The 17,057-nt window shown below is 38.0% G+C and overlaps 2 protein-coding genes across 5 annotated transcripts in view; one reads left to right on the top strand and one right to left on the bottom strand.

Moving 5' to 3' along the window:
* Positions 1-344: 344 nt before the first annotated feature.
* On the top strand, positions 345-14,556 carry LOC148352756 (Golgi reassembly-stacking protein 2-like). Of its 4 annotated transcripts, none has more exons than XR_015852767.1 (7): positions 345-529; positions 3,105-3,185; positions 3,247-3,447; positions 6,642-6,728; positions 8,436-8,525; positions 8,642-8,856; positions 11,917-14,556. XR_015852767.1 is itself a non-coding variant. In XM_088353458.1 (6 exons), the coding sequence occupies exons 1-6, from the start codon at positions 467-469 to the stop codon at positions 8,736-8,738; spliced, it is 660 nt and encodes a 219-aa protein (XP_088209584.1). In that variant the 5' UTR covers positions 345-466; the 3' UTR covers positions 8,739-8,832. The 4 variants fall into 4 exon arrangements, 2 of the variants coding, with proteins under 2 accessions (XP_088209584.1, XP_088209583.1); XR_015852766.1 differs by having other exon boundaries at positions 3,232-3,447; XM_088353458.1 differs by lacking the exon at positions 11,917-14,556 and having other exon boundaries at positions 8,436-8,566; positions 8,642-8,832.
* The window catches only part of tlk1a (tousled-like kinase 1a), a 22,113-nt gene continuing 18,372 nt past the window's right edge, over positions 13,317-17,057 (bottom strand). The window contains exon 21 of the mRNA XM_088353450.1: positions 13,317-15,458. Within this exon, the coding sequence (XP_088209576.1) occupies positions 15,288-15,458 (171 nt within the window). The 3' untranslated portion in view covers positions 13,317-15,287. The remainder of the gene's footprint in view (positions 15,459-17,057) is intronic.

The raw sequence follows: 17,057 nt of genomic DNA, 5'->3' as shown, positions 1-17,057 counted from the left end.
AAACCCTAATTTAAAGGCTAAATTTGAAGTTCAAACCCTAGTTCTAAACCCTAGTTCAAACCCAACTGGGCAAATCAAAGCCCCGATTTGAAGCCCATATCCCAATTTTAAACCCTAGTTTAAACCAAAAACCAGTCCAAAACCCTAATTTGCAGCTCAGCCCCTAGTTATAAGCACTGTTTTAAACCCATAACGTGAGTTTAAAACCATATTATGAATCCAAAACCCTAGTTTTAAACTCTAGTTTGATCCCAATTAGGTTGACACATAGAGACAGAGACAATTTTGCAGCGCCCCCCTGTGTTGTTTTTCGGATTTACATCACTTTGGGTGCCGAAGCCTGTCAAACCAGGACGGGGCAGAGAATCGCAAGAGCTTTTGCGCCTTGGAGGAGGTCACAAAGAATTCTTTACGATTTTGACATTCTAAAGGAAAAATAGCGTCGCAGTCCTGAGGTCCGATCTCAATGGGGGTCTTTGCAAGTGTGCCGGAACCAAACGGGGGAGGCTTAGGCTACCATGTCCTCAAAGTAAGTCCTTAATTTGACAAAAGTGGGGAAATGTATTTATTGTTTATGCAGGATTTTCTTCCCCCAATTTACTTTCCATAATTTTTAAAGGTCTAAATTCCATTAACTTTCAGAATAAAACTGGGGAATTAAACTAACCCTCGTGCTGCGTGGTGCCGCATTCAAGTACCCTCGGATATAGAACTTCTATTGTTTACCTGCCGCTAACATGTTTAGAACTCACAAATAATTGTTTTTAAAACACTTTTTTGTGTGCTATTTGTTTTAAAGGTGGTGTTTGTGAATGTAGTTATGGGAGCGCCTTGGTTTTAAGCAGTTGTCAACAAAATGCGTCAAGAATAACCGGTGTGGCGACTTGGCAGAATGAGGTGTTCACGTCCATTTAATGGCTATGACGTGCAGTTGGATTTTCTTGCACAATATCATAGGTTCCAATTGTATCATTCTAGAATAGTTTAAACTTTTGAAATCGTATTCGTTTTTAAGTCTTTTATTGTGAAAACCCGAAATGATATAAAATACTGTATATTTGTTGTACCTGTATAGAATGCAAAGTCTAAGGAATAAAGCAACACGATAAAATGACTGCTTACGCAAGTCCTACAATAATATTTAAATTATGTTCTAACGAGTCGAATACTTTAAAACAGCCAAGATAAATGGATGAACACCATCTCGTAACATTTAGTCACAGGAACAGTAAATACCAGTCAACGTGTCCTATTTTGTCGTCTTTTTGCTTAAATATTTCAATACAGTCGTATTCCGAAATCAATTTTCATTTAACGTACAATTTCTTTGCCTGCTATTAAACATGCTGTGCCTTTGAGAGACAAATTAATGATGTCGCTGGTGTTCTTTTATGTTATTCTTTTCGCATAGTTTTGAGTGAATAATTTTCCTGAAATTAAAAAGAATTTCTGCCTTTTCTGATCTTGCTTTGACATTTTAAATACAACGCTCCAGTGGACATTCTCTGTCCTGCAGATTCAATTTTACCTAGTCGATACGTAAGTTTAAGACCTTCTTTTTGTCTGTCAAGAGCCGAAACAGGAGGAGGACCTAGATGCGTAACGTTTCTTACACAAGCTTCATTTTACGGGAAATTGGGCACTCATGCACGTTATTCGACGATCGTTGGGCGGAAGACGTAAGCCAGCAGTCTGGCGTGGAATGACACTGATTGCACGAGCAGATATAGGACAGATGGGGTCGATACCAGACAGGACGGAACAGACAGGATTGATATCAATGCACTGGGGACCGGAATCCGATGACAAACAGGACGAGATAGACGAAAACGATACCAGACACTTGAGATTGAAATTAAACAGAACAAAATAGACAGGAACGATACCGGACAGGGAACACAAGCAGGAAACCGGACAGAGTCAAAACCCATATCTTGCGGGTGCAGAGGTTCGTTGACGGACTGACAAAGGGTGAGCTTAAATAGGAGGGAAGCCAATCAGTCAACGAGCCGCAGCTGGCGCCAAACGGGCGGGGCCAATTGGGCGCCATGGGCAACCGTGACATTGACATTTGAGAAATAAACACGACAAACATTTTTAGGTTAAAAATAAGTAAGCTTGACTTTTGCATATTAGGTATTTAAAGTGAAGCAAATCATGGAAAATTTTAGGTATGGTAAATTCTATTATGTGAACTTTGTTTTTTCTCTCTTTATATTTTTTAAAAATGTGCTATTTAATATTTTGAAGTACTGTACTACGGAGATAATTTATTATGTCATACCTACCTTTTTGAAGAGCTTCTTTTTTGCTACTGATTAGCGCGAATGGCTACCAATTTGATATGTATTTCTCTAACAACTGCTTATGTTATTACTTCATTTTTATTATGTTGTTACCAGATTGTAATTTTTAAAATAGGGTTAAAATAGGCTTAAACATCTGCTTTGTATAAGGGCACTGAGTGATTTATATATATAAATTACAGGCTAGTTTCATAAATTATTTTGGAAGAATTAATAGCAAACAGCGGTGGAGCAGTGGTGAGCACGAGTGCAACACAGTTCTGAGGTCATGAGATCGAACCTTCCTGTGTGGAGTTTGCATGTTCTCCCCGTGCTTGCAAGGGTTTCCTCCAGGCACTGTGGTTTCCTCCCACATTCCAAAAACATGCATCTCGGATTAATTGGCCGGTCCAAAATTGTCCCTAAATGAGGGACAGAGTTGTCTGTCCCTGCTTGCCCTGCGACTGGCGGGCAACCAGTTCAGGGTGTCCCCTGCCCACTGCCCGAAGATAGCTGGGATGGGCTTCAGCACCCCTGCGACCCTACTGAGGATAAGCGGTGCAGATAATGAATGAATGAATGATCGTAAAGACACTGATCTTGTGAATGATTTGTCATTTAAGTTAGAAATATAATTGAATGGAAAATCACAATGACCCATTACTGTGTAGCTCTCTTCAGAACCGGGTTTAAGGACCGTTCTTCGGGGGTTACCTGGTGCCCGCAAGCACCATGTTGATGAACCCTGGGAAATTGTGTTAAAAAAAAACGATACAAATAAAATAAAGGTGTTAACATTCTATAATGATTTTTTTGCAGGTGGCAAAGAATTCTCCGGGTTCTCGTGCAGGACTGGAACCCTATTTCGACTTCATCATCGCCATCTGCGACACCAGACTAGTAAGCGAGGGTGGAAATCCATTTTTACAGCCGTATGAATAAAAAGCTTTTCTTGAGACAGAACGAAGACGACGACACGCTGAGCGAGATGTTGAAGAGGAACCTGGATAAAGCCACAAAACTCATCTTGTACAGCAGCAAAACGAAAGACATGAGGGAGGTGGAAGTCGTGCCCAGCGAGTGGGGAGGATACGGTTTGCTGGGCATCAGCATTCGATTCTCAGACTTCACCAGAGTTTGCAGCAACGTTTGGCATGTTTTGGTGGGTCAAGATAATTGATTTGGAATGAAAATGTTAACGCAGAAACCCCAAGAAACTTGGAGTTTACATTTTTCGATGAATAAAAAGTCAAAGTAAATTATCTAACAAATTCATCAGATGTAATTGACATACAATAAAATTGAAATTACGATTCACACTGTCTCATGCGTAGACATTGTAAACAATAAAGTGCTAGTTAGCATCACGCTTATACAACCCCTAGCAAAAAGTATGGAATCACCAGTCTTGGGCAAGCCCTCACTCAGATATTTTATTCTGTAGAAGAAACTCAGATCACAAAAATGAAACAATCAGAAGGTCATTCCAAAGTGCAACATATTGGCATTCAGAAACACTAAAAGAAATGAAGAAAAAAGATTGCAATGGTCAATAAATGTTACTTTCATAGAGCAAGTGCAGGGAAAAAAATATGGAATCACTCAATTCTGAGGAAAAAAATAAGGAAATGGTGCATTTTGAGGAGAAAAAAAGGACAATCTAGTCAATTTCCTTTTTCTTAATCGGCTTGGATTAAGTCTGCTCGATAGTCAGCAGTTAAAAACAGCGAGACCAATGACAGGATCGTTATCCATAACTATACTCGTATGGTTGCCAAAGATGTGGGCTGTTCACGGTCAGCTGTATTGAAGATCTGGACCAAGTACAAACAGCATGGGAAGGTTGTTAAAGTCAAGCGTACTGGTAGGCCAAAATAGACATGTAGGCATCAAGTCCAACTAGAGACCATATGTCTTGAAAACAGAAAACGCTCAACAAGACAAATGAAGAGGAAAAAAAGTCTGAGTGAGGGCTTGCCCAACACTGGTGATTCCATACCTTTTGCAAGGGGTTGTACTCAGTTAAAAGAGCTGACATGCAGGTCATAAAACACAACATACAGTAAAGTATTCCAAGCAGTAGTAGTAGTAATATAAATTAAAGTAAAAAGTCAAATATAAAAGGTAAAATGGGTAAAATAATAATCGGGAAAACAAACTCACAATGAAACTACAACATTTAATTGTGTGTTTCACATTAAATTCAGTTAATTTAGGTATCAGTCTTAAATAGCACTTAAAGGGACATTGTCCTAGTCACTGTATAGCACTTGGCTCTCCAACCTCATTCAAGCTAAGAGCTCATTTTTGCTACTTATTGGTAAAAAGGGCACCCAGATTTATACACATTTGTAGAATAATAACTTGTCTTTTACTACTTAATATGTAATTACTATGTTGTTACTATGTTATTACCAGGTTAATTATTGGAAGTAGAAAGGAGAGAAGAGAGAAAAACGACATAAAAAAAGAGAGAAAAAGACAGAGACAGAGAGAAAGACAGTGTGAAAGAAATAGAGAAGAGAAATAAAAAAGAAAGAATAGGTAAATAAGAGAAGGATAAAGAGAGAGAAACAAGAAACGGACAAAGAAAGAGAGTAAGAGCAAAAGGGATAAAGAAAACGACAAGGAGAAAAAATAATATGAAAGGAGGGAAAGAGAAATAAAGAGAGGGAGATAAAAATAGAGAAAGAAAGAAAGAAAGAGAAAAAGAGAAAGAAAGGGACAAAAAAGAGAGAGAGAAAGAAGGATGGAAGGAGGTAGTGAAAGGAAAATAAAACAAAGAAAGGTAGGAAGCAAGGAGAAGAAAAGTGGGAAAAAGGTTAATGTGACTGTCAACCACAAAGATAAATCATTTTATTAGAAAATCACAATTACCCAGCACTGTTTTTTTAATTTCAGAACAGGTCCGCGGGCACCTCAGCTGTCCTCAAAGGGCACCTGGGTGCCGCGGGCACCAGGTTGGAGACCCCTGGTATAGCATTGAGCTAGCTGAAGCAGCTTAGCATTAGCGACACTAACTGACAACAACGATTGTATCAGTGAAGCTAGTGTTAATCAAAGTTGTGTTGGCTTTGATAACTGCTACATAACAATACTGTAGCATTTAGCATTTCACGAATTAAGTTTTTTTCTTCCTGCAGTGTGGCTTTCTGAATATGCAAGTGTGTGAGGACATTACAGTATTCACAGATCCAACTTAATTAAAAAATGACAGAAACATCTCTCTGAGTTAAAAACTTTATGCTAACTCATAATGCTAACAACCGGGGTTATATATACCGTATTTTCCGCACTATAAGGCGCACCTAAAAGTCTAAATTTTTTTCAAAAGCTGACCATGCGCCTTATAACACAGTGCGCCTTATATATGGCTCAATATTAAATTCGCAAGGTCTCGCAACTACGAGAAACAGCCGCCGACTCCATTTTTCGCGCTGTGCATACTGGGAAATGTTAAACAACGATTCTCTTTCATACGTGCATTTGTATAAAAAAAATGGCTCCTGTTAAGAGACACGCGTACAACGCCGAGTTTAAACTCAAGGCGATCAGTCACGCAGCACAACACGGCAATAGAGCGGCAGCGAGAGAGTTAAACATAAATGAATCGATGGTACGGAAGTGGAGAAAGGATTAAGGTAAGCTCCGCCAAGTAAGGAAAACTCAACAAAGTTTCCGTGGCAATAAAGCAAGATGGCCAGAGTTAGAGGAGACACTTGAACAGTGGGTTGTTCAACAAAGAGCGGCAAGCAGAAGTGTCAGTACGATAACTATACGTATGAAGGCAACAGCGCTGGCACAGGAACTCAATATTAAAGAATTCAGGGGTGGTCCTACTTGGTGCTTTCGTTTTATGAAAAGATGCAATCTATCCATCCGTACTCGAACTACTGTTTCACAGCAACTGCCAGCTGACTTCGTTTGTTAACAATAAAGTTTGACCTTTTTGAATGTTTTGTTGACATTCCCTTTAGCGTGGCAACATCTAGAGGTTGCATAACGTAACTACATTCTCTACTGTAGTCAAGTCAAGTCACATTTATTTACCGTAAATAGCCCTTAATCACAAAAATGTCTCGAAGGACTGCACAGGATTACAATTACAAAATTGCACAATTACCTGATCTTAAACCAGCATGCACTTATAGCGCCTTATGTATGGCAAAAGTTTTAAAATATATCATTCATTGAAGGTGCGCCTTATAACACGGTGCGCCATATAGTGCGGAAAATACCGTACATGCCGGGATCATCTTCCAGATCAATCACAACTCTTACAATTGCCACGGGAATTGTCTAGTATTATATTGTGAAGATATAACCCCATTTTCTATATTTTACTGTGTTGTCCAGGAAGTGGAACCGAACTCTCCGGCAGAACAGGCAGGCCTCATAGCATACACCGACTACATCATCGGAGCTGAAACTCCCCTGTACATGGTACAGTGACTAGCCAAAGTATTGGCCCCTGAGACTTTTTGTCATATTACTACATTTCACACATCAAAATTAACGATAAAAAAAAATGAAGATATTTTCTGAGGACCAACAAAATGTGAGACACAATCGTGAAGTGAAACCAATTTTTTTTCAGCATTTTATCAAATATTTACAATAGAAAAATGTAAAAGTAGGTGTTGCAAAAGTATCGGCCCCTCGTTCCCTTTTGAATGATCCAATGTTGACCTAAATAACTAACAATGGAAAAATAGAAAACACCTGTGTGTCATTAAGTTTCAGTTTAAATGCACCTAGAGAGATATGATAGATCGCGATTGTGTCTCACATGTTATAGAGTCTTGGTTTTGTATCTTAAAATTTGAAGCCTGAAATATGGTCATATGTCAAAACGTTCTTGAGGGCGAAGGCACTGTAGCTCAATTTCAGGGTTGGGTAGGGTTACTTTAACTGGATTACTTTCAATTACTTTTGGATTACTCCAATACCAAATATGCTAATAAAGGACAAAATAAACTAAATACGAATAAAATTATGTCTCACAAAACGTGGTAAGCTTTCTCTCCTGGCTTTGATCTCTTTGATCCCCGGCAAAACTAACATGAAATGCGACAGAAACAAAATGAAAATAAATCCAAACAGCATGCCAACATCATTTTTGCCGTTCCACGTGTTCCGTGACTCCCCAAGCCTGCACAAAATGTAATAATTTTAGTCATATTTAGTTTCTTTTATCTTATATTAGTGTAACCGCGGTGTACCTGTCCCACCAAAGATCCACGTTAACGCTGGACTGGATGATGAGGTTTTTATTACAGTTTCTCCAGACGAAATGAGTCACAACATTAGCTTCTCTGCAGGCTTTGATCTCTTTGATCTCGTTGGCAGCTCGCTTTGTAGACTGCCCAATGCATAGCTTTTTTTTCAATTTACATAAAATACATTTTAGAATATCACAATATATTTTTGCATCCATTTTAACAAGATACTTTTGACAAGAGATAATATAGTGCTTTTTTAACGTTTACAATGAATTCAACATATTTTTCTTTAGTCTGAATTTTAACGAACATCATCATCTTTATATATATGAGAAAATAAAAATAATAACAATAATGAGTATAAAAACGGATACAATTTACCTGCAGATGAAATGAGTCACAACATTAGCTTCTCTGCTGGCTTTGATTTCTTTGATCTCTATAAGGGGAATTAACATTTTAGCACAACAGAAACAAAACGAAAATAATTTCAAACAGCTTGACAACATCAATCACATTACTGTTCATTTTGAGAGATTTGTCAGCTTTTGTTTAAAATTAACTTCTTTTGTGGAGCACCAAAAGATGTGTCTTACCGTTGACAGCTCCCTCTGTAGACTGCCAACAAACCCCGCCTCCCGGTCACATGTCAGAAGCCAAAACCAAACCCTACCCCATACCAGCAGGTGGCACTGTTGGACTCATCATTGCAGGACACTTACCAAAAACTTTACACATATTTCAGCAGGAATTTCAATAAAACAAAAGTTATTATTACACCTGTTACATTAGCATATTTGGTATTGGAGTAATCCAAAAGCAATTGAAAGTAATCCAGTTAAAGTAACCCTACCCAACCGTGCTCAATTCTCTCCAGATTTCAGTCGCCGTTCCGACATAACATCTCTCTTTTCATTTTCCCAAACAGAGCAAAAGTTTTCAATCGCTTCTCGTGATGTACCGGGAAGAAACTCTCAAGCTTTACGTTTACAACACGGAGACGGTGGAGTGTCGGCAGGTGAGCGTCGTGCCGAATACGCGCTGGGGAGGAAAGGGAAGGTACGTCGGTCGTCATGGAAACCGTCTTAATCTGTTTGGAGTCTTAATCCGTTTTTAAAAAAAAAAAAATTGCAGTCTCGGCTGCGGGATCGGATACGGTTATCTACACAGGGTTCCTACCCTATCTTCACAGAAAAGAGAGGTAACTCCACCGCTCGATTTTCACAAATGAGGTTATGGAGTTCTAATCGTATGGAACCTTTTGTAGGCGGTTCCCACGTCAGTCGTTTGTGACCCGACGGTATCGGAACCGAAAAATACGTCCTGCGACCTCCAATGTGTTCAAATCGGTGAGTCGAAGCTTCTCATTCCTTGAAATATCCACGAGTCAGTACAGTGGTACATCTACTTACCAATTTTGGAGTAACTTCATAACCTGAAAATTTCCTAAGAAGAGACGCAATTTGAATGTAAAAAGCGTTAATCCGTTCCAAGCAGTGTTCCCTCTAAACTGCGCGCGTGCGCAATTGCGCACTGCTCGCACATTCTCGGCGCACAAGAAAATCTAGCCAGCGCACAAAAATGAGGGCTCAAAATTACTTATTAAGAAGCGACTTGAGTCAAAGTTACAGTGCATGAAGGTAAAAATACACGGGTACCCCTGACGTTGTGTCCTAAATGCGGTATTTTAAAGTCGAACGAAGTTGAGTAAAGTTAGTAGAGTATGTCGAGAACCGGCTTCTTCGGCTCGGCTCACAAAAGGAACCATCTCTTTAGGATCCTAAACGGCTCTTCGGGTTGTTTTTGCTTCTTTAATCCCAACATGACCAAATATTAAGTAAAATTATGCACAAAATGACTTAAAGGAAGGGGGGAATAGAGCAAAAAAGAAAAAAAAGTAGTGGAAAGCTGAGAAAAAAAGAAATAAAAGGAAGAGAAAAAAGAAGGAAAAATTTAGGAAAAAAGCCAGAAAAAAAGAAAAGAAAGAAATGTAGGGAAAAAGTAAATAGAGAGCAAAAAAAAAGTAACAGCTCGGAAAAAATAAACAAAGATTTTTTTAAAGGAATTTTTTAAAAAGTAGAAAAAAAACACAGAAAAAAGAATAAAAAGTTTGTGTTGCATTCAAATAATTTCCAATTCTCATTTTGATAACAAGATATCGGGCGGAGCCGTGTAGATAAAAAGTGAATCTTGTTGCCAACATTGTACTTCCACTAAAAAATGTGATTAAGTACAACCGACTAAATAAGCGCCCAAAATATATCGGGAAATAAAAAGAAATGGATATCTTGTGAAAGAATTGTAAGAACAAACGACGTTTGGAGGCCGTACAACCTTTGCAATAGTACATAAGTCAATTCATTCAAAAGAGAAAAATAATTTTGCGTTGCCGGAAACTCAGCAAAATGTCAGTTTTGGACATGTTTGATAATTAATTATCCTGCCACACTTGGGATTAGGGTTGCTCACTGTTGTTTCAAGCGCTGCTCACCGACTTTGTGTGGACGCTCAGACCCGTGGAAAATTAGAGGGAACATTGGTTCCAAGCAATCTATTATTTTTAGTAAATCATAAGAGATTTAGAAAATGAAACAAATACATGTTAAAATATTGTCAACACATTTTTTTTTTAAATGAAGATCCAAAAAAAGCGAACATTTATATATGCTGCAACCTCTTTGCAGATCTTACCTATTTATATGTTTAGCCAATTTTTTTGTTCCATTAGTAAGATATTTTGAAATTATCTGCGGAGGATGGCCCAAAAATTACAATTTAAAATTTTGGCAAAAAATACTTAATTCAAACAAATGTTTAAAATGAGAAGAATCTTACATAGAACGTATCTTATCTAGGGATTAATTTTCTTCTTTTATTACAATTTAAAATTATAGTAAAATCGGGATTCTAATCCTTTGCATAAACATTATATAATTACATATAATATAAAAAGCAATGCAGAAAGCGGACTCTTATATACGCTGCAAAAAAAGTTTGTATGATAAAATAATACTTCCTTTTAAAATGGCAGTGAATGGCAAAATGAATAGCCATTCAAAAAAGGCTTTACTTTATTTTGGTGAAAAGAAGAAAATCTTTCAAATAAGAAAAATCTTATATTCTGCGGATTCTTTTTCATATTTCACTTTTAAAATACAGTAAAATTGAACAAAAATCTTCAAAATAAGGGTTATATAATTACATGTACAGTATGTCACAAAAGTGAGTACACCCCTCACATTTTTGCAGAGATTTTGTGATAAAGTTTAATGGAACATCACTGAAGAAACATCACCTTGACAGGATGAAAAGAAGTATGTAAAGAAAGGCCTCTGCTCATTAGAAATACCAGTATATTCTCTGGTCTGATGAGACAAAGGTTAATTAATTATGCTCAGATGGTGTGAAGCATTTGTGGCGGCAACCAGGTGAGGAGCATAAACACGTTTGTGTCGTTAAGCATGGTGTTGGGAATGTCATGGTTAGGGGCTGCATGAGTGCAACTGAAGTTGGATAGTTGCATTTCATTAGGGGAAACACAAACTCAAGCGTGTACTGTGGAATGGTGGAGAAGAGAATGATCCCCTCACTCCAGAAACTGGGTTGAGATGTTCTAGCCTGACAATGACTCCAAATACACTTCTAAGATGACCAAGGCTAAGGGTAAAGGGGATGGACTGGCCAAGGGTGTCTCCAGATCTAAATCCAATAGAAGATATTTGGGGCGGAGGTTGGAGAAGCATAAGATCTTAAATATCCCCCAGCTCAGTCATGTTGTCATGGAGGAGTGGAAGAGCATTCCAGTGGAAATTTGTAAGATTATGGTGAAATCCAAGGCCAGGAGGATTAAATATTGAACTTCAGGAACTTTTACTTAAGAGTGTACTCACTTTTGATACCAGGGGTTTAGTTACTAATGGCTATATTTTGAGTTTTTGAGGTGAACAAATTAATTTAAATTGAATTGTGTCAAAGCAATGTTTCTTCAGTGTTGTTCAACTAAACATTAAGATGAAATATATGCAGAAATGTGAGGGGTGTACTCACTTTTGTGATATACTCTATATGTATTTGGATATAAGAAGTTAAAAATCCAATTAAATGGGCAAAATTTTTTACCAATAGGTTTTGGGCTTACATTATATACTACCCACAGCACTTTCCCTTTATTTAATTAAGTTACACCCCGCTTTTATTAAGATTTAAATCCAAAATATAACTGTAAAGTTGCACACATAAATTATTACCTCAACTTTCTATTAAAACATAGTGCTGTTGTTTGAATTGGTGATTATCTTCTTTAAATATTGACTGGTATTATAACATGAAGCTAATAGCCTGAGGAGTAAAATGGAGCCTTGAACTAGAAAAACAAAAAATGTGTGACCTTACTTGCCGTCTGCTTCCAGATGTTCCTGCTTCATATCAGTCTGATGCCTCCACTCCCTTATCTTCGACTCAGTCTTTTTCGAAACCGGATGTTTCGACTTGTGCAAATCCCGCCCCCACACAGGACCCAAAATCTAGCGCTACCGTCATTGAAACGCAAAGGTCACAGGGAATCAACTCCGACTGCGTAGCGATTGCTGTGATTTGAGTGTTGAATTATTTGTTGTTGAGATGAGATATTTCTTCTCTTAAAATGCATATTTCTAAGTTGAGTGTAAAAAAGGGAAATTTGTAAAAAAGATTTGTAGAGATTAAAGAAATGCACTTGTGAGCATCTTTGTTGCACTGTCAGTTGTGATCAGGGTTCAAACACGTTTTTAATGGCCAAATTTGAGCACTTTTAAAAGGACTTTCAAAGCCGATTTTTCCAGTACCAAAAAAAGTGTCAATCGTGCATTTTTCAGAGCCACAAACTTGTATGCGATTTTTAATCTTGCATGACTATTGATCCGGACATATGATATTTAGATCTTGAATAAATCGCAAAATTTGTTTTTGAGACAAATCATCTCCCATGTAGCTAAAATTTTCAGTTGCAGGAAGTTCTTCCTATTCCAATTTACCGGTGGGAAATGATACCATAACTTTTTGCATTGCCCATAATTGATATGTAATCCTTGCCCTATTACCCATTACATAGTGCCCTTTTTTGGTTCAGCTAGCACCCGTCTTCTAGGGCAATGACACTTGATATGACCATTCTTTACAAACTAAGGCCAGCTCTATTTAATCACGAGGGAAGAAATGCAATGCCTAAGCCACCAGAAGGCAGTGTTAACACATTTTAAGCAGGAGTGTTGACAAACATGGCAACAACTTCAATCATTTACAAACTCCATCCAAAATTCAAGCACTTAATCCTTAAAAACCCTAAAATGCAAGTGTTTTCAAGGATTTCAAGCACCGGTAAGAACCCTGTCTAGTACTTCACAACGGCACAGGGTAAAGTTTGACCAAAATCAAGAGCGATGTGATGTATGTACTTAGTTATCCCTCGTGATTAATGGGGGACCAAAACCCCTCATGATAGGCAAAAATTTGGCAAAGGAGCCCCCTCCATTTAACCACACACTCTGCCAGCCCCCGCTTGCAGGAATAATGTATCGCGGACAGTGCAGTTTATTTTAGGTGGGCCACAATAGCAAGACTCAGTGGGTTGAAAACAAAAATGCGCTAGCTCTCAGCAGGAGTTGACAGGGGACAATAAATTGGGGGCACAACCCCAAAAACGGCACGCCTCACGACAAAAGCGCCCTCTGCCCGTCCCTGCTAGCAACAATTGGGGATAATGGATCACAGCTGCAAAAGTGCAGGACATTTTAGACAAAAATAACAGTGTAAAATGAGCCGGCAGCCCTGACTAAAGTTCACTTTGTATATTGTTGCGAGCAAGATTTGGCAATAAGGGATAATGGATCACGGAACATGCAATGCACGGAGGCTGCCAAAGAAGCGAGGGATTACAGTGGAGGAAAAGGAAACCAAATGCATTCACTTGTTCACTTGTGGGGGGGATTTATTTTTCACTCATACTGGACCGATACAATCTGTAGCCCGTGAACGATACAGCCCTTGAAAAAATAAGAGCAACAAAAGCAGCAAAAATCGAATCCACTTTTAAGAACGTGAACCTCTCGCTTTGTACATGTCACTGCTGCCTTTCCAAGAGCCACTGTTCAGAATATAATATTCAAAGTTTTCTGTATTCATGTTCCTGCATAGGATTTGATGCCATTATTTCTACATTTGGTTACTTTGTGCATGAAACGGAAGTATTGAAAGCTTCCCTATATAGGAGGCGATCCTGCCATGAGTAGAAAGAAATAACAAAAAATATACCATTGAAATGAAGAAACACATTCATCAATACCTTAATATGACATAAATGCAATATTTATTTTTTACGTATTTGGTCATTCATTTATTTCAGTGTTTTATCACGTACTTTGTCTCATTTTGTCGTGTACATTGCACACGCCATCATTTCTCATTTTTTTGTCTTGTACTTTCTCTTTTGTAGTGTTGTTTTATCATTTATTGTGTCGTGTACTCTGTTGCTTGTTTTTTCGTTTATTTTGTCGTTTTGTGTCCATGTGTGGGTTCATTGTGCTTTGTACTTTTGACATTTATTTTGTCGTTTAGTCATGTATTTTGTTTTCGTACATTTTGGCATTAATTTTGATGTGTACTTAGTTGCTTATTTTTGTCGCTTACTTTGTCGTTTGTGTCCGTTTCTTGTGTAGTGTACTTTGTAGTTTTTTTGACCGTATTGTTTTGTGTATTTTGTTGTTTACGTCGACATTTGTTTTGTCGGTTATTGTGTCACGTTTCTGTCATGTACTTCTTTAGACACTTTGACGTTTGTGTCGTTATGGTGTCGTTTACCTTTTCCTGTATTTTGTTGTCTACTTCGTTGTGTACTTTTGTCCGTTCGTTTTGCCATTTTTGTCGTGTACTTTGCCTTTTTTTTGTTTTATCATTTATTAGATCATGTGTTTTGTCACGACGTTTGTGTCGTGTGCTTACTTCGTACTTACTTCTTTTGTGGAGTACCAAGTATATTTCGTAATGTACTTTTGTCGCGTCACAACAAAACGTTAATGAGGGGGCATGTCAAACTGGCTGAGTTTGAACTATAGCCGATTTGTTCCTTACTGATCAACGAATAGGTGAAAAGCTCATGCAACTGGACCACCTCCTCCTTTGAATAATATTTTGTTGGGATAAAATATACACAACAAAATACATGAAAAAAATATCGAAATAATTGCTTTTATGTCTTATGTTCAGGTATTGTGATTTATTTATGTGTCCATTTGTTTGTATGGGCGATAAAGGCTGGTATTTATTTTTTAAGCATTTATTCTGACTTAAGCAGGATCGTTCCTCTATACTCCCGGCCTACGCGACATTAGTTGCCCCTTGTATGCTACACATTACATTCTCATGGCTAAAAAAACTCAAAAAGCCTAGGGTGAGGATCAGGGGGGGATGAACCATCAATCCAAAACACAAAATGGGACTTGGCGACCGTCCTCCAAAAAGTAAATTCCAGCAGCGCAAACATTTATCCTGGCATTGCTGTGTCCTTTCACAGCGGTTTCCCTCCGACGTTTTTTCAGTGTCCACTCTTTTTTTTTTCTTCAAGCTACGGAGTCAGTATCAGTGCTTTTGTCATCTCCTCAAAGCGGCTGGAAAGCCCAGTTCCTTCACTTGTTCGAAAAACCAAAAACACATTCCGGTACTGTCCGTTGATCAAGCAGGTAATTCCCAGCAGCCCCCTCGGGGAAAAGTTCTCTCCACTTGCTTTCTCGCTCACAGTTTGGAGCCATCAGTATGTGATGATACTGGAGGAGCCGGTTCCTGAGCCGGCCGCATTCATCTGTAGGTTCCCGGAGGAGTTGGATCTCCGGATGTGAGGCAGAAGGTAGGGTTCGCTCCCCATCTGGTGGACGCCGATCCGGTCCTCCTTCCGGTATGCCAGGCATCGCCTGATAAAGGCCTGTGGGTGGGACAAAAAGCATTTTTGTCAGGAAGGAGCCAATGAGTAGCGCATTTTTTCAAACGACAAGGCACATCCCCAAAAAAGTATTTTGTGATAGGGCACACTGAACTATAAAGGCGCATGTAATAAAAACTAGATTACCGCATTTATTTCTGTATAACCATTGCTCTCTTTTTTTGCTAACTTATTTATTGTGCTTTTTCTCTTTTTTGAACACACAACAAACAAAGAACAAAAGGGGGAGGGAACAAAAAAACATTGTTGGACAAGATCTTCCATGTTCAAGTCATTTTCCGAAGTCCAGTCTTCATTTTTCATAAGTGGTGTCCTTATTTTCCCTATAATTAAATTTCCCATTTGTCCATGAATTAAGTCTAAATCGAAATGTGGTCCCCTCCGTTACAAATATTTCCTCCACAGTGCACACCCATTGCTCGGCGGTGGGAGATCCCGTTAGTGCCATAATCTTGTTTTTTTTTTTTTTTTGTCCGCTGTCAGTCAATCCTTTCTCTGTAATATTGTTACTGTTAGATGGCCTAAATAGAGCAACTTGAATGTGTTAGGTATCCCATATCCCAAAACATTTTTTTAAACAAACCATCATTTCTCAAAGTCAACTTGTATTCTTGGGCGCCATTGTGCATTTGTTACACTTATGGTAAATGTTAGTACCTGGGTGGGCAACTATTTGGAGTGGCATGCCGTATTGGCTTGAAAATTTTACCAAGGTACTAAACCTATCATATCCATTTTTTTCATATATGAATAAATGTACATGTTATATCCCTTTTCATATTTGTTTTAACAAGATCGGTCTTATCAAATTTTTGTGAAAAGCCCACAATTAAAGAAGATAATTTGTTAGATCACCATTTAAACCACTAAATTTAGTTGTATTACTTGTACTTTGTTTAGTCTTTTTGTCGTATTTCTGCAGTCGTATTTTCTTAAATATTTCTATATTATTTTTTAAAGTATGTCCACAGTAGTACTTCTGTAATATTACTGTAGTAGAATTTATAGTTGTATTTTTGTAGTATACCCGTCATATTTCTGTACTAGTATTTTTCTGTTATAGTATTACTGTAGCCTTTCTGTAGTATTTTTTCTAAATATTCAAGTATTAATAGTATTTCTTTTGTATTCAGAAGTATTTTTTAGTATTTCCATAGTAGTACTTTAGTTATATTACTTTAGTTGTATTTGTGTAGGTTTTTTTAATGTAATATTTCTGTGGTTGTATTTTTGTATTGTAGTATTACTGTATTAGTATTTTTGGGGGATATCAGGGGACCAACAGCCAATATTGTCAACAACAAAAAACATATTTTTATTAGTAGTATCCACTAGTACATGGTTGCGTCTTATCGTCGATTGTGATGGCTGATGGGTGGGCTACCCCGGGTTTATACTTTTCCGATATCACGTTTCAGACTGATAGTGATGTTTCTGTGATGAGTATATTTCGAAATGGTCTATCTTGAATCCCAAGAGTTTTAAGCTTTCCATGGGTATATTTGCATGACGTATTTCAGTGACTAGGGCCATTATACATACGTGTCTGAGACACAGATCTGCTTCTGAACAGCAGCGGGT

Source organism: Urocampus carinirostris, chromosome 14, assembly GCF_059441175.1.
Source record: "Urocampus carinirostris isolate Australia breed hairy pipefish chromosome 14, RoL_Ucar_1.0, whole genome shotgun sequence".
Taxonomy (NCBI): Eukaryota; Metazoa; Chordata; class Actinopteri; order Syngnathiformes; family Syngnathidae; genus Urocampus; species Urocampus carinirostris.
Note: the sequence above shows the minus strand (reverse complement) of the source record. Positions and strands in the feature narration are given on the sequence as shown.